Source organism: Lissotriton helveticus, chromosome 6 (assembly GCF_964261635.1).
Source record: "Lissotriton helveticus chromosome 6, aLisHel1.1, whole genome shotgun sequence".
Lineage (NCBI taxonomy): Eukaryota > Metazoa > Chordata > Amphibia > Caudata > Salamandridae > Lissotriton > Lissotriton helveticus.
The window spans coordinates 106,723,796-106,740,156 of record NC_136067.1 but is presented as its reverse complement, the minus strand read 5'-3'; the positions used below and the strand labels follow the sequence as shown (position 1 = coordinate 106,740,156).

General features: G+C 45.9%; 2 protein-coding genes across 4 annotated transcripts in view; one reads left to right on the top strand and one right to left on the bottom strand.

The window, feature by feature from the left end:
- Positions 1 to 8,704, bottom strand: part of POLR1C (RNA polymerase I and III subunit C) — a 143,338-nt gene extending 134,634 nt beyond the window's left edge. For both annotated transcript variants that reach the window (XM_078647445.1, XM_078647446.1), the window contains exon 1: positions 8,557 to 8,704. In XM_078647445.1, coding sequence (XP_078503571.1) covers positions 8,557 to 8,625 — 69 coding nt within the window. In that variant the 5' untranslated portion in view covers positions 8,626 to 8,704. The remainder of the gene's footprint in view (positions 1 to 8,556) is intronic.
- A 797-nt stretch (positions 8,705 to 9,501) lies between these two features.
- Positions 9,502 to 16,361, top strand: part of YIPF3 (Yip1 domain family member 3) — a 167,809-nt gene continuing 160,949 nt past the window's right edge. The window contains exon 1 of one of the 2 annotated variants that reach the window (XM_078647444.1): positions 9,502 to 9,767. In XM_078647444.1, coding sequence (XP_078503570.1) covers positions 9,690 to 9,767 — 78 coding nt within the window. In that variant the 5' untranslated portion in view covers positions 9,502 to 9,689. The remainder of the gene's footprint in view (positions 9,768 to 16,361) is intronic. The other variant, XM_078647443.1, reaches the window with a different exon arrangement.

The following is a 16,361-nucleotide window of genomic DNA, read 5'->3' as shown; positions in this document are numbered from 1 at the left end:
GCCCCCGTCAAGGATTCTGCTGTGTTAGCCAGATACATGAGTAAATCATCTGCATAAAGCGAGATATACAGAATGTCTCCTCTCCAGTCTAAGCCAATATAATATTACCCCGTTCTGGCACGCACCGCTAGTGGCTCGATCGCTAATGCGAACAGCAACGGAGATAAAGAATCCAAGTCCACTTCACAAAACCCTCTCCTAGGCCCATTACTCACATTACCGGAAATAAAAACGGCCACTCCAAGCCATCAAAAGCCTTTTTGATATCTACTGAGAGGACCTCAGTGGTCGAGCTGTGGTTCCTCTCCAAGATACGGACCAGTCGCCTCACATTTACAGCCGTATTTCGCGTAGGGATGAAGCCCGCTTGGTCCGTATGGATCAGTTGCGTCATGTATAGGAGGAGTCTGGCCGCGAGTATTCTACTCAGATTTTGTAATCAGTGGTCAGCATTGATAGTGGGCGATATGCCGACAAATCAGTCGGTTCTCTCCCGGGCTTCAATATTGGATGATAATAGCCTTACGCATGGTTGCTGTTAGCCTTCCTTCTTTCCATGCTTCCTGATACATCGCTAATAGTCTTGGCGCTAAGCAATCGACATACGCTGAATAAAATTCTTTTGTTACGCGCCATGTTCTTAATCGCACCCCTAATTTTGCTGAGCGTGATTGCCTGCCCCCGCATGTCTTCCTGCTCCTGCTTCAATCTAGGTAATATTAATTCAGATAGAAACTCTTCCACAGCTTCTCCCTCCTGTCGCAGCTTGCTACGGTAAAGTGCAGTATAATAATCTAAAAATAGGCTATTTATCCCTTGCTGCGTATACACCAGATTCCCAGTCGGTGCCGTTAATCCCAATATAGGTGTGCCCCGGGCATGTGGACTAACTAACCACGCTAGCAGCACGCCAGACTTATCTCCCTCTGCATGCACCTTTGCCTGGTACGACTTTTAGTCAAAGGAGCGTAGCCTTTCCACTTGAGCAGCTACCGCTTCTCTAGCCTCCATCACCTCTCTTTGCATGCTCTTATCCTCAGGACAGGCCCTCTCACCTTCGCGCAACTTACGCTCTGCCATCTCTATATCTTCCAATAGCGTTTTCCGCACTCCCACCGTCTTGACAATACATCAACCCCTAATTACTGCCTTAAAGGTGTCCCACTCAACCGCCACCGATGTCGCTGTGCCCTCATTCTCAGCAAAATATTGGGCTATACCCGTTCCTAGATCTGCGCTAAAAACTGGACCATCTAGAGCTTCCGGTCTCAATCGCCAGGTCGGTATTACTGCCCTCTCTTGGACCCATCGAATCTGCACTAGTAGCAGATTATGGTCCGATATTGTCCTAGCTAAATATTCACTATGACTGACTTTGGCATGTACATCCGGTGTGCACAATACCGTATCAAGCCGCACGTGCAAATCATGGATGCTGGAGTAGTAAGAGTAATCTTGCTCCTCCAAATGATGCTCCCACCAGTAAGTAAGTAATGTTTTATTTGTATATGATTAATTAAAATCTTTACAAAAATATAAAACGCCATATGACAGTACAAATGATTTAAAATACAGCAGTTACTATTGTCAATTCAAGGTTGTTATTAAGTTCCGATGAGTCTTTCAGGTGTGCTTGAGTCTTTCCTTCATTAAATCAAAGAACTTCACAACCTGACAGTTCAGTTTAATGTCACTGGATAAAAAACACAGTTTGACTGCCTGCCTGCAAGTCCGAACGGCATGTGATCTAAAAAAAGGTAGCAACAGCTTGTGCCTCAAGTCCATTAGTCTCGGGCAGATGCATATCACGTGGACGATGTCCTCCTTGCCAGATTTACACAGGCGACATAGAGCCGAGGCATGAGTTCTCTCCCATGGCGGCAGGTGTGGTAATATCGGGATAGCTCCAAGGCGTAGTTTCAGGAACTTTTGATTTGTATTTTCATCCCGATATTAAGATATGCCTGTGGCTGTATTTTGCCGTAGTCTCCCACCGTTATCCATCCATGCGCCCTGTTGGCTAGATCTTTCTCATCTTCTATTGCAGAAATTATTCGGGCAGATTTTTTTGCCAACTTTTTGAAGGACTGGTGATCTATGGCGGATTCCCAAATATCGGATAAGCCTAGCACGTCAAGAGATCCAAATAGGTAGTCCCTCGGCAGTGAAGTGCGACATCTGAGTAGCTCTTCCCAAACGCTGGCATTTAAGGAGTCAGGATCTGCATCGCGAATCTTGCGCCAGTTAGTTACATATGCACTCCGTCTTTCTAGTGTTTGTTTGACCACCCCAAATTCTAAACGAATTTGGGCCGGAGACGCGTATTTGGGAAGATTGAAGATGGCCCTGTAACAATTGGCTATAACTGTGTCTAGCAATGCAGCGTCCTTCCCATGCAACGATTCACTCCCATAGGTGAGCGTTGCTTGAAGTTTCGCTCGGAGGATTTCAAGGAAGGGTTTAAGGGTGAGGTCAGGGAGTTTAGTCTTTAGAGATTTCAATGCAAGGTGGGTCATTGTTGCCTTCCCTCGAATAGACTGGAGCTGAGGCCTAGACGTATTCTTAGAATCCAACATGACGCCAAGGTACTTGTATGTGGCTACCCGTTCAAGCTTTACTCCATTCAGGTACCAACAAGGGATCCTTTTCTTCCTGTAGTTCACTGTCATGACCTTAGATTTGTTGAGGTTTATTGCTAGGGCATTCTTTACCGAGAAGGCATGGGTACAATTCAAAAGATGCTGAAGGCCTATTGGCGACCGGCTTATCAGCACTAAATCGTCCGCATATACCAGGCTAGGGAGGGTGACTTTTCCTAGCTTGGGCGCATGATTGCGGCATTTGTCAAGTTCTTCCGGTAAGTCCGAAATAAACAGATTGAAAAGAATTGGCGCTAATAAGCACCCCTGCTTTAGTCCTTTAGTTGTCCTTATCTGCTTCGAGAGGTGCTGGCCAGTTCAAAGTTTAATTTTAACCCAGGTGTTAGAGTGGAGCAGTATTAGGGCATCTAGGAGATGTTTCGGAATGCCCCAATTAAATAGTTTTTCCCAAAGTTTATTCCGGTCCACATGGTCGAAGGCCGCAGTGTAATCAATAAATGAGAGAAATAGCTGTAGCTTGGTGGTTTTTGCTTCGCCCATCAGTAAGGACAGGGCCATGATGTTGGTTGTTGTCCCTTGGCCTTTACGGAAACCTGTTTGATTGGGAGGGATAATGGCTTTTTCGGACGCCCATGCCGATAGTTCTTCCAGAATGAGACCGCTGAAATATTTTGCTTCTATATCAAGCAAAGCAATGAGACGGTAGCTGTTCGGATTACTCTTGCTCCCATGTTTGTATATTGGACTAATGATGGACCCATGCCAAGAGTCCGTAAGGGATAAAGTAAGTCTGGCCTCGTTAAAGACCAGACCCAAGGATGCACTCCAAAAGGCTACGTCAGATTTGTACAACATGGGGGGGATTCCGTTCGGTCCCGGGGCCCCATTTGGTCGTCCCTTGGTGATTCGCCGCCCGATGTCTGCTGGAGTGTATTCCGTGAGCCCTGTCTCCATGATCCTTATAGGTCTGCCTTCCCCTTCTAGGAGTTCTAGTTGTGGTAAGGTCATACCCTTAAACTCCCCCAATCCACACATGCTTGTCCCGCTTTGATTGCTGGAGTTACCATCATGACCAAGCTTTGTGATTTCCATGCAGGGGGACTTTGTTGTCGTATCTCCTATGTTGTAATTATTAAAGTGTGACAATAAGTATTTAGTCCATACTTCCTCTGCTATGTGCGAATTTTGGCCCAAATGGTCAGGGTTCTGGATTCTTTTCACCATTTGCCAGAATCTAGAACTGTTTTTTTGCTTTCCTTGGTGAACAAGTTTCCCCCAAAGTTCTTCATTCCTTTGTTTTTGACTTAACCATTTCAGCCGTTTGAGTTTCTTTTTTCCTTCCCTCAGCACTACTTGCAAACTAGGGTTTCCTTGATCCTTTCGTATCCGCCTCAGAGTTTGATTAATCAGGCGTCTTTGTGTTTTCATGTTCAACCACATCTGTCTTGTGCTTGAGGGTCCCCTCACAAGGCGAGAATTGGAGGGCCTGGTACTACCCAGTTGTTCCCCGATGGTGATGATGAAGTCATGCCAGACATTCCCCAACTTGGATGAGCAGTGAATTTGGTGGAAGAGGGTTTTCGCAATTGAACCAATAAGGTCGATGTTATCAAGACTACACCGTATCCGTTTTAAATTTGCACTGACTTCTGTTTCTGGGCCAATGTAGCGTTCTTTTTTTCTCTACCGAACTGGATTTTATCTCAGCCACTAAGGGCAGGTGGTAGCTGAAATCACTCACATCTATTTTAAATGAAGTTATCCAGCTGAACATGTCTAAGGACATGAACATGTAATCCAAATGCGAGGATTGTGTGCTAGAGTGGAAAGTGACTGCCGGTGGATCGTCTTCAGCATAACGTCCGTTTAGGGCCCTTAAGTTATGGGTGTTCAATTGCCGAAGAAGGTTTGAGTGTTTCGTTAGATTGTTATTTTTTGTTCGACCTTGCGGCGGCACGCCCCATGCTGTGTCTAACTCATAAGAGAGGTCAGTGCCTTGCTCATTGCTGATGAGAAGCATGTTAAAGTCACCAGCCAGGATGAAGGTGTCTGACTCCCCAGAGTCCCTTATTTTTTGTAGAACGTGCCCCAGCTCTTCCACCGATTTTTGTTTCCATTTGGGGTGAATGTATGTGTTTATAATAATAACTTCCTGGTGCTGCTTTGTTAGAGGGAGTGAAAGCTTTACCACCTGTATGACACTTGGGGGGGGTTATATGGAAGTCCAGAGCCCTAATTTCGCCTATTGTCGTTATCGAGGCGAATACCATCAATCCTCCTGAACTGCGGCCGAAGGTTGAAGTTTTGGTTGCTGGCGTACAGTGACGTGAATCCCTGTAGATCAAATACTTTATCTTCCCAAGTTTCTTGTATTAAAAGGAGATCGAATGAGGTTAAGTATTGTATGAGCTCCGGGTCGTGCTTTTTTATTAACTAAGCCATTGATGTTCCATGAACAGATTCTTGTGACCCTCCGTACCACCATGAAGTTAGCGGGCACTTGCCCATTCTGTCAAACGTCAGCAGTCGTTGTCGCGATAGTACGCTAAATACATCTCCAATTGGGGTCTGTCAATAACGACAAGTTTGTGTCTTGATTGCGATATTGAACCCGTTGGGGACTTATAGTGTGTCGGTCACGTTGCCCCGGTGAGCAGCTCCTAGCTCCCTTTAATATTGAAGTGGAGTTTTTTTGAAGCGGAGGTTGAATGGAGGGTAAAAGCGGAGTTGGATAGCGGGGTTGCCTTTCCAGCTTCAAGGCGATTCCCCATTGCTGGAACATTGGCTCTTCCAAGATTTTGTTAGCTATCTCCTGCGAAATCCAGGTAGTTTTGGTAATATCAGGCTGATGGATCGAGGTGTTGGATTCGAACCCTACTAATAAAAGGTCTTTCGTGCTGATGTTTGCTAGATTTGTTGAAGAGTGCAGGAGTCTTAGGATGTTCCCCCTATTCAATGTGTCTTCCTTCCTTCTGGATATATATTCTGGGATAAACAGAATTGAGGTTGGAATGCTCTGACATAGCGATTTTGTTGGAACCATAGGTGGGCTCTTGATGGCCTGAGAAGGTTGCTCAAGGGCGTGGCTAGAGGATGATACACCGAGTGAGCCTCCGCCTTGGTCATTATCTAGCTTCATGGCCCAGAGGGCACTGTGTGTTTTCGGCTGGGGGTCAGGACAAATTTCCGAGGTCATAAATGTGGTACTGGTTGTTTTCGGCTTAGACTCCGAACATGTCTCCGAGGTCGTGACTGGAGGGGTCGCGTTCCGCCTGTTTTTTGTGGCTTCTTCACCCGATTTAATTTTACTGTTGTCCGGAGTCTGGCCTGGCTGGATTATTTTAAATTGTAAAAGTTCTGTTTGGTGCATTTTTTTGATGTCATCTTCTTTATGAGATTATGTGTTGATTTTAAGCACTGTGATGGAGACTCTGTTGGCGCAGTGTCTTGGGCTTCGGACGAGGGAGACCGATGGACACTAGGTGACGGGCTCCGGGCATCAGTGTCTGAAACCGCGGTGGAAGGTGATAATCCTTCTGTATTAAGCCTTGCCCCTATTAGGGTGCGGTTCCTACCTTTCCTTTTTCTTCTTTCTGCGGGACTTTGCGTTAGTTTGAGTCGGAGGTTCAGCTGTAGATAGTGATCGCTTCCTCTATTTCCGGTAATTTAGTGGATGGAGCTTGGGGCGGCAAGGTAGTGGCTAGGCTCGGGTCACTTGGCAACTTGATCTCTTGCCTTGAGGCAGTTACCAAAGGAACTGCAGGGGGGGTCGGCGGTGTGTTGCTTTAATGGTTGGAGGGCTGATGCTTTTAAGTCGCTTATCAGGTCCCCTAGCATAGATGGTAAAGATGATAGTTTATCTAAAAGGGGATCATAAGGGGGGGGGGTCGGGTGGTAACCTAGTGATCTGCGAGAACTGCGTCTTGGCCCCTCCTTATGAGTCCATTTAGTTCCGAGATTTTCCAGTCAATCCCTGAAATTGACTCGGCCATTGACTGCAAGACGGCAAGACCAGGTGTCCACTAATCCCCAATCGTTCTGCCACCCACGTCCAGTGTTAGAAAGTCTATGGATCGGGGCATCCGGGGGTGAGACCTGTCCATCTCTACGTCCGCAATGGAATTAAAGTCTCCCCCCCGTCAATGTCGAACCAGTCAAATATGGTGCTAACTTCCCTCATAAACGTCCAAAAAAAGAAGCCTGATCCACATTAGGGGCATAAACACTTCCCAGGGTCACATCAGTACCATTAAGGCGGCCGGACACTACCACAAACCTCCCCTCTGGGTCGATCAATTGTTGGGTTGGTTGGAACGGAACTCCCGCCCTATCCCATATTAGCACCCCCCTAGCAAATGCCGAATAAGTTGTGTAAAATAATTGCCCCCTCCATCTACGTTTCAGTGCTAACCCTTCAGATGTATTAATGTGCGTCTCTTGTAGAAAGGCTATGTGGGTTCCCCGTCGTATCAGATAAGCATGTACTTTGTGGCATCTAAGCATCGTATGGAGCCCCTGTACATTCCAGGTAACACATTTCAAGTCATATAGCAAACCCATGCAGAAACCAACATTCCAACATTGTCCCATACAGTTGAAACACACCGGTGGATTTACCTACCCCAACCAACCCCCAACAACCCTCCCCCAGGACAGCTGTTACAACATTAGTACCGATCCAAACTACCACTCAAACTGTTCCTGTAGTAAAAATCCCAAGAAACTCACTCACACAAATTCAGGGGGGGAAAACTCAGAGTCGACTTCCTATACCTACAGCAACCTGCGCTGCGTCCCCGTGAAAACTAGTCAGCCCCATCTGGGGCAGCAGTTTGGCGGGATTACATAGTATTGCTTTACTCTCATGCTCTTTTTAATAACTCCCATGTGACCCTTGTGAGCTACCCTTATTATGGAATACCGCAAGCCAGCTGGAGGAATGAACTTGTCCCCTCTCATCACTATGTTATCCTTCACTGATAGCTCATCCGCCACCTGAGAGAAAATCCTCAAGTCCCCAGTCAACCTTTTCACCTCGGCCCATTTTTGTGAGGAATATTCCAGCACCTTGGATAAGATAGCATCATTCATAGCCGCATCCTTCCATTCACTTTCTGAAATGACCAAACTCCATTCTTCAATCTGGAGTCAGGTAAGAAGACTATTTATTAATTTAGGACTTCACCCTCAGCACGGACCTTGTCTCTGGCATGAAGGTCGATCCGCAACTGTCATTGCCCATTGAACCAACTGCCAACTCACAATCCATGCACGGGCCACCATTGTTTAAGCAATACTATTATGACAAACTATTCGACATTCCAAAACAAACCCACTACAATGGGATTCAGTAATATTTGACCAGACAGTATTACCATATGTAAAAGTTACAAAATATTGAAGCCATACTATCAAAACAAAATGTGCCCCATTATGCTGCTGTCTAGTGATAGACATGGACATTGTCCTTTGTTTATGACCATGTACTGGACTGTGTTCTCATTGTGTGTCCTTTGCCTCGATCTGTGTTTATACTTGTGAATGGCTCTCATGCGCAGTATTCCTTCTCCATGGCATCCAACTACAACCTTGCCAGTTGCAGCTTGGACTTCGAGGAGACAGGACATTGGCTCCTTTATCTTCATATTAAACTAACACCCAAACCACGTAAAAGCCGGCTTTTGTTACCGGTTCTTCCCCATCACAACCGCCGCAAAATTATTTTTTTCTTGTCGCATAATTTAGTCAATCACCCCATAATTTGGTGCTCCCTGCCACATAAATTCAGTGAGCCAGTGTAAAATAAACACATGCCAGGGCTGACCGAAAGCGACACTCGTAATTACAGCCCCTAGACGACTACAGAGCAAGACTTATGGCAGTCCATAATCACTCTAAGACGCCGGTCAGCTATGTAGGTCAGAAAGTGCTACTCTCGGTGTGTGGAAACACTCACGTTGCGAACCCCGAACTCCCCGAGCACCACGCGACTCCGCATCTCCTCCACGCTGCCGGGCGCCGCCATATTTGCCGTCAAACTACCAAAACACAATATCCTTCTTCACTGTCTACACCAACGCCTTCCAACGGGAGGCGACTGCGCACGAGACGGCCTCACACAGCGTAGCAACAGTAGCATTAGCATCCGCGACCCAGCTGTGTGAACACGGCTGCCATTTTGAAACGACGTGGCTCTTCATCAGTGGTATTATCACGCAGAGATATATTTAGGCAATACATATTTTTAGCGTCTTATCCTTTTTAGTGCGTTTCATATATTATCTTCCACTCATATTTCTGGTGTGATGTATGCAAATAAGTGTCTATTTCATAGATAGCAAATATCCTCTTGGACTTCGCTAAGCACCTGCCAGGCGCTAGGATAGATGCAATTCCGCATGTTGTGGATGCTTGCAGGTATTTGGGCAGCTATTTTCGAAAGCAATTATAATTGTTTACCAATTTAAAAAAACATGTAATTTCTCTCTGTCGCCTTCAACATGGCGTCGTTTTACGCAGTATGAACATAGTCGCACCTAGGACGAGAGCAAGGGTAGCGGCCACGTTACAAGGGAGCATTTACGATACCCAAGAAAGGTCCAAGACTCTCGGCGCCCAGGTTTTTGTTGATAGTTATTTTGTCTTTACTTCTGCTTTACGTAAATGTTACGAGCGAAACATTAAACACATCATCTAATTCCAAATATGTTTTTGGAGCTCAAAAAAATCTGTCTTATCGTAATATTTATGAAGCTATCTTTTTTAGGTACTACTACGCCTGTACGCATTTTTCCTCTCGAACACGGACGCTTTCTTGATGTCCCATAGGCCTCCCGGTTGTTAGGTGTCTAAATAATCTCGCGAGACAGCCTCCCACACCCCGGCCCGTCACCACGTCCTCATTTGTGTTGCTGCGGGTGTCAGAAGAGGTTGTTTACTTCCGGGTCTGGGAATGAGCTGTGGGCTCTCACGTCCCAACCTCATCACTCCTTTCCCGTAGAGGGTGAATAGGGGCGACAGGGCTCCTGGACCCTGAGGTTGGACTTTCGCAACACCCCACCTGTCGGGGGTTGACATCTAGGGTGCAGCATGACTACCCCTGCAGCACCCGGAGGAGGCAGGACCATGACAGCAGCAGAATGGGGCGGATTCGAAGACAACCTCCAGGTAAAGGAGACAGTGTAGCATCTAAAGGTGTCACCAACGTCCCATCTTCTTATCTCTACCATGAGAGGATGCACTAAATCCATCGCACCCCGAGCTTTAGCTGACCTAGAAGTCCCTCACCGACACCTCCTCTGATTGCCCACACTCTAAACACTCTGCCACCACTTACTAAGGAGACTCTGGCAGTCCTGATCGGGCAAGTGAAATCCGGGTCACCAACGGACCTCTGCTCACCTAGGGTCTTTAAGTGGCCCTGCCATTAATAGAGGACGACATACTCTCCCTTCTCAATAGTTATTTTTTTTTTGGTAGAGTTTTATATAGCGCGAACTAGACCCGAACTGAATCAGGTATCAGAGCGCTTTACATAGCACAAGTTACGTTTTTACATGAGAACACACACTTTCATTTATAGGCACGGGGAGATTAAGTGATTTGCCCAGAATCACAGGAGGTTCTGTCACAGGAGGTTTTGGCGTCGTTACCGAGTCCCTGGAAACAGGACGGGTTCCCACCGCTTTCAAGGCGGCTCGACTGATCCCGCTCCTAAAGAAGCCTGGTGCTGATACCAAGATCTTGATAAAACTTTAGACCTATCTCACAGCTGCCTTTCTTAGCTAAGATAATTGAACAGCACGTCCTCCCACACCTTTCCCGCCATCTTGAAAACAATCATCTTTTAGAACCGAATCAGGCCGGCTTCAGGGCCCATCACAGCACGGAATTGATCATGCTCTCCGTGCTGGATGATCTGAGACTCAGGGCAGACAAAAAACTCTGTGTGCCCTGGTGCTGTTAGACCTCTCCGCGGCATTTGATACGTTCAACCATGACCAATTACTGTCGCAGTTGGGGGACCTCGGCATTCAGGGCACTGCTCATGCCTGGCTAACTTCATTTCTTAAAAACCGTTCCCAGAGGGTCCAACTGGCAAATTTGGTTTCCAACCCAGCAGATCTCTCATGCGGAGTTCCCCAATGCACAGCACTTTCACCTCTCCTTTTCAACGCCTATTTGCAGCCTTTGATCCCTGCACTAAACCAGATGGAGTGCCGGCTCTACAATTATGCAGATGACACTCAAATTATTATTCAAATTGACAATTCACCCACGGCATATGTAAGATTGTAAAACATACCAACATTTACGGTCAATTGGATGTCAGTCAATTTGTTAAAGATAAATTCGGATAAAACACAGGTGCTGGCGATCACCACAGTGTCCAGCCCCTGGAACGACCTCCTTTGGCTAAAAGAACTGGGGCCCTCTCCGGAACCGGCGGCGGCTGTGAAAAGCCTGGCCATTCATATAGATGCCAAACTTTGTATGGCACAAAAAGTCTTGTCAGTTGTCGGTAATTGCGTGGGCCTACTAAGACAACTGCGGAAACTATCACCACTCCTAACCTCGGCTCAGACGGGCGGTTTCAGCTATGATCCTGTCGCGTCTGGATTACGGCAATTCTTTGTACGCTGGCCTTCCCCAACAACTGTTGGCCAGACTACAAACAGTCATGAACGACGCAGCAAGAGTAATCTTTAAAAAACCAAGACGGACACACGCTACACCACTGCTATGTGAGCTTCATTGGCTCCGAATTAGGCAGAGAATCAAGTTCAAGGGCCTCTGCACCACACATAAAGCCCTGTACGGACAAGCCCCAAGGTACATCAAGGAACGCTTAGTCCCCTATGTTCCCAGTAGGACTCTCCGATCAGCAGATGCCACCCTTCTGGTTTGCCCCCGCTTTAAACTATCCTCTATGGGAGGGAGAGCATTCTCCAACGCAATTCCCGTGACCTGGAACAACTTGCCAGTGAGCCTGCGCAAGGAAATTAACCTCTTACCCTTCAGGAAGAAGCTTAAAACCGTGCTCTCCCTGGAGGCATGGGGTACGTCCTAGCAGCCCCCCTCTGCTCCCCCATCTAGTCCGTGTGCACCCTCTGACAAGCGCTTAGAGACCCCTGGGTGATAAGGTGCATTACAAATCTAAATAAATAAATGCTTTAAAAGTGTAACACTTTACCCTCCTGTCCTTCAAGCGATGAATGGTGAACACATTGCACATCTTTTTTGTCCCTAACCTGTACATTAAAGGGCAAAAAAGCCCTATATCATTTTTATGAATTAATAATATAGTATCTTTACCTGAGTGTTATCAAGAGTTTCTGTTCATAGGGAGAAGCTGTGCAAATGCTGAAGGCTCCATAACGTCACTCTGTAGTTTGCTCCCCTTCCCGAAAGTAGGCTCGTGGCTACATGCTTGCAAGTTTATACCTCGAAATAGAAATAATGCTTTGTTCTTGGTATATATTTTAATGTCCTTACTGGCCGTAAATTAGAGTTGGCATACTGTTGCTATAGCTACTTGATGTGTAAATGCAAAGGTTTTTTACCAGTGAAAACATCGATTATTACTACACCAGCCCTAAAAACTTTTATAAGTGGTGTAAAATGTCCATTAAAAGTTGATGCGAGTACTGTTGGAGTTGCAGCAGTGATGAATAAGTAATAATCTTTATTGCTTGATTATTAAAACAGACACATGTACCGTCACCGTTGACCTTAAAAAAAAATCACTTATATTGAGTAATGTTTCATGGAAAGATTTAAAAGGGACTCACTTACTACCCTGTAGATTGAGGTGAGACGGACCCAAGCCTGTTAATGCCAGGTGTCTCGACTGGGGGAGTGTATATAATTAAGCCGCACCAGTAGAGTGTAGCTGGTTTTCTAAGCATGCTCCCCCTGTCCCAATGCAATACAGGGTTGCGTGACTCAATTATTGTCAAAAGAAATGTGAAAGTACAGGTGCGACGGATAAAGTGCAATGTGCCTAGAATAGGATTAAAACTGCACCAGAACGAAGTATGAGTAAGGCGCTTAAGCGGTTATCGATAAAAAGTGCGTATGCAAGGGTGTAGGCGTCTAAAGACTTTAGCTGACTGGTGGACCTTATGTGATGCAGCAGTGTTGTGTCATAGTGTGAACAACAGAGAGCACACAGTGGCCTTCATATGACTTGCTTTACGAAGTGCTGAGAACATAATAGCACTACAGTGTGAGGAAAGCTTTAGCCTGTGTGTGAGCTGTTGAGAAGTTTAACATTTACCTTCGGGGGTGTAGTTATGATGTGTTCTCAGACCACAAGCCGCTATTTTTGGTGGTGGGAAAAGCGTCAGCAAGATTGGTGTGTCTTATCTCAAAGTTATGAGTATTGACTTTACTATGAAGTATGTATCCCGGGGGAGTAGTATTAGAGCAGACTGTCTTACAAGATTACCAGCATGAACTTGTGTTGATGGCGAGGCAGGTAATAATTTTCAAGAATGTGTCTTGACTGCTTTAGCTGTAGTGGTTGAGTAATTGCGGTTGCAATCCAGGACATCCAGTTATCATAGCTACACAGAAACTCTTATGTAAGGCGTATTGGGGCCAGGTATAGATACCCGAGTAGAAAGGCACACAAGTGTTTGCAAACTTGGCTTATCTTCCGATAAACACAGGAAAATTAGAGATAAGCCTTTACAAAGTGGTCCATTACAGAAAATAAGTGGAGAAAAAATCTTATAGATTTTTTAGGTCCATTTACCATACTGCCTTCTGACATGAAATTTGTTATTGTCATGCTAAGTTATTTCTTAAGTGGATTTATCTTGTGTTTTTGTCGGCCGCCACTATGAAATATCTGTAGATTTTCTTTTTTAAAGAATGTTTTTGTTTTGTAAGGCTTTCCTAAGTACTTGTTGTCGGACAATGGGGCACATTGTGTGTGTGACAAAAAGAAAAGATTATTGGATTTTCATGGCTTAAAACCTTTAAACTTGGCATTTTATACTTCATTTTTGAATGGCTTGTTTGAAAGAACAAGTGGATTTGTAAAAGCGGCTATGCAGACAGCCTTAGCTATAGGTTTGGACGTGAGAACACATTTCATGGCTCACTTTATCATGGCATTTACTACAATAGGTGTTACATCATTTTTGTTGTTAAGAGATACAATGCTAGAATCAAGCTAATACCATATTTTCAATCGGGTAATGTTTTTTTTTCTGTTCCTGTGGAAGTTGTGAAAGGAGGTGTTGTGGAAGATGTTTTTGATAAATAACGACAGTCCAGGCAACACTATGATAAAGTTAGGAGGACTAAGTGCATTCAAGTTAAAGAAGAGGGTATAGTCCTCATCAACAAACCATGTAAAGTTGTAAAAGGTCTTTCTAATATCAGTGGCCATGTAAAAATCTTGAAATATCTCATTAATTTGTTTTGTTGCAAGGAACATAATGGTGAACCTGGGGTCACTCCTTTTGGGTAATTCGGAGGTCACTAAGCAGATTGACAGCATGCCCAGTTCTTCCTCTTTAAATCATTTTCATGAAGAAGGGTGTTATGTAGCCCAAAGTGCAAATGTACCTGTAAATAAGTATCCTCTTCCTGTTTTTCTGATATTTAAGAAAAGGGCCTCCTATTATCTCTGGGGTTACGGTTTTCCAAGATGTCCCCCCCTTCTAGTGCTAATTTATCAAGGGCCTCCTATGATTGTGATTCTACTGTGAACATCCCCCCCCCCCCCCGGCGGTACAATAGGGCAAAATGCCAGAAGGGGAAAAATAAATGAATCCAACACATCATGAAATGTCAGACTAAAAAACTCAGGTTTTCAAATGTTCTAGAATAGTCCGGTTCTATTATTCAGTTTCAAAAACTAGAAGGGGCAGTGAATGCTGTCTCTCATTTAGGTTGGGAGCTTGTCCCCAGAACCAATTAGTACGCCCGCCCCTCCTCACATATTAGACGTACCAATCCTACATTGCCATCGGCTGGGGATGGGGCCAAAGTATATAGGAATAGCTGTCAATAATTATTGGGGTGGAGCGAATGGATGTATAGTGAAGAATGATGCTGGGGATGGGTCTGTTGAATTAGTGAGAACTGATGAAGAAGGTCGTGGAGGAAACCACCCAGGAGGAGCATACCGCAGTTTACGTGGAGATTCCCCCATACTCCCTGCTAGACCTGTTATTTCGAGAGGAGATAGCTGAAGCCATCTACACCTTCTTCGACACCAATGTAGGCTCAGTGGACGGTTTCCTGACGATTTGGGAAACTTTCAACGTATACATTAGGGGCATAGCTATCTCTAAACATTCAGGAGTACTATGGGCGATTAGGGGAGCCGGGCTGAGATTGAGGGGGAAACTGCAGAAACTGGAAAAGGACAGGGTAGGTGAGAGAGTAGAAGACGAAATAAAGGTGCTTCTGAAGGAGTACCAGGAAACGGCGGATCGTGAAGTGAAACACCTATGCAAGTATGCTACGGCGCGTGCATACGGGGAGGGGGAGAGGCCAGGATCACCTTGCTCGGCTGATGAAGGCTAGGCGTGGCAAGACGCAAGTGTCAGAGATTAAGTCGGACAATGGCGACCTCCTGACAGAAGAGGGAGATGTGGCTGAACGCTTTAGGCAGTACTATGCAGATCTCTATAAAACCAGATCAGTGGGGATGGATGACCAAATTAGGGAGTACTTGGAGTATATACAGCTGCCATTTCTCCCGGATGCCCACAGGGAGTTGCTGAGACACCCGATAGAGAAGGACGAAATGATGGAGGCGCTAAGCAGCATGAGAGCGGGGAGTGCCCCGGGGTCGGACGGCCTGACGGTCGCCTTTTATAAGGCATTCTCGGAATAGTTGCTTCCGCATCTTGCGGCCCTGTTTGAAGATATGTTAGAAACAGGCACAATGCCACCGTCAATGAGGGAAGCAATCCTAGTCGCTATTCCGAAGCCAGGCAAGACACCGAATGAATGCAGTTCGTATCGCCCGTTGTCCCTTCTTAATGTTGACGCAAAATTGTTTGCGAAAATCTTGGCCACTAGACTGGCATTGATGTCTCATATCCTGGTGGCACCTGAGCACGCAGGCTTCGTGCCATCTAGAAACTTAACGTATAATATACGGACTGTGTTCGGAACCATGCAATATGTCCGCCAGGAGAATAGAGCGGTGGCTGTATTCCTCGACATGGAAAAGGCTTTCGATTCGGTGGAATGGGGGTTCTTACGACAAGTGTTGACGGGAATGGGACTTGGGGGGCCATTCCTGCACATGCTGGGTATTCTGTATCACGAACCAACGGCCCGAGTGCGTATCTGAGATTTGGTCACAGCCCCGTTCAATATCACTAGGGGCACCAGACAGGGCTGTCCCCTCTCCCCGCTCCTATACGCCCTAGTGGCGGAACCACTAGCCTGTGCTTTAAGGGAATATCATGGGAATGAAAGTATCAGGTTCCCCACCTATAGAATTGTAGTGTCTACATATGCAGACAACACACTTCTTTATGTTAGAGAACCTGCAGAGAACTTGACGGCAGTTATTAGGGAAGTTGTTAGATTTGCCGCTCTGTCCGGTCTTAAAGTTAATTGGGAGAAGTCTTTGGTCTTTCCGCTCACGCCTGCTACCGTAGAATTCGAGATGGACTACACCCTCTGCTGGACGGTAGACTCAGTGAGGTATCTGGGCATTCATCTGCATACGGAGACAGATATCGTATTTCGGGAAAATTACGGCACAGCCATCTCTAAGCTAGA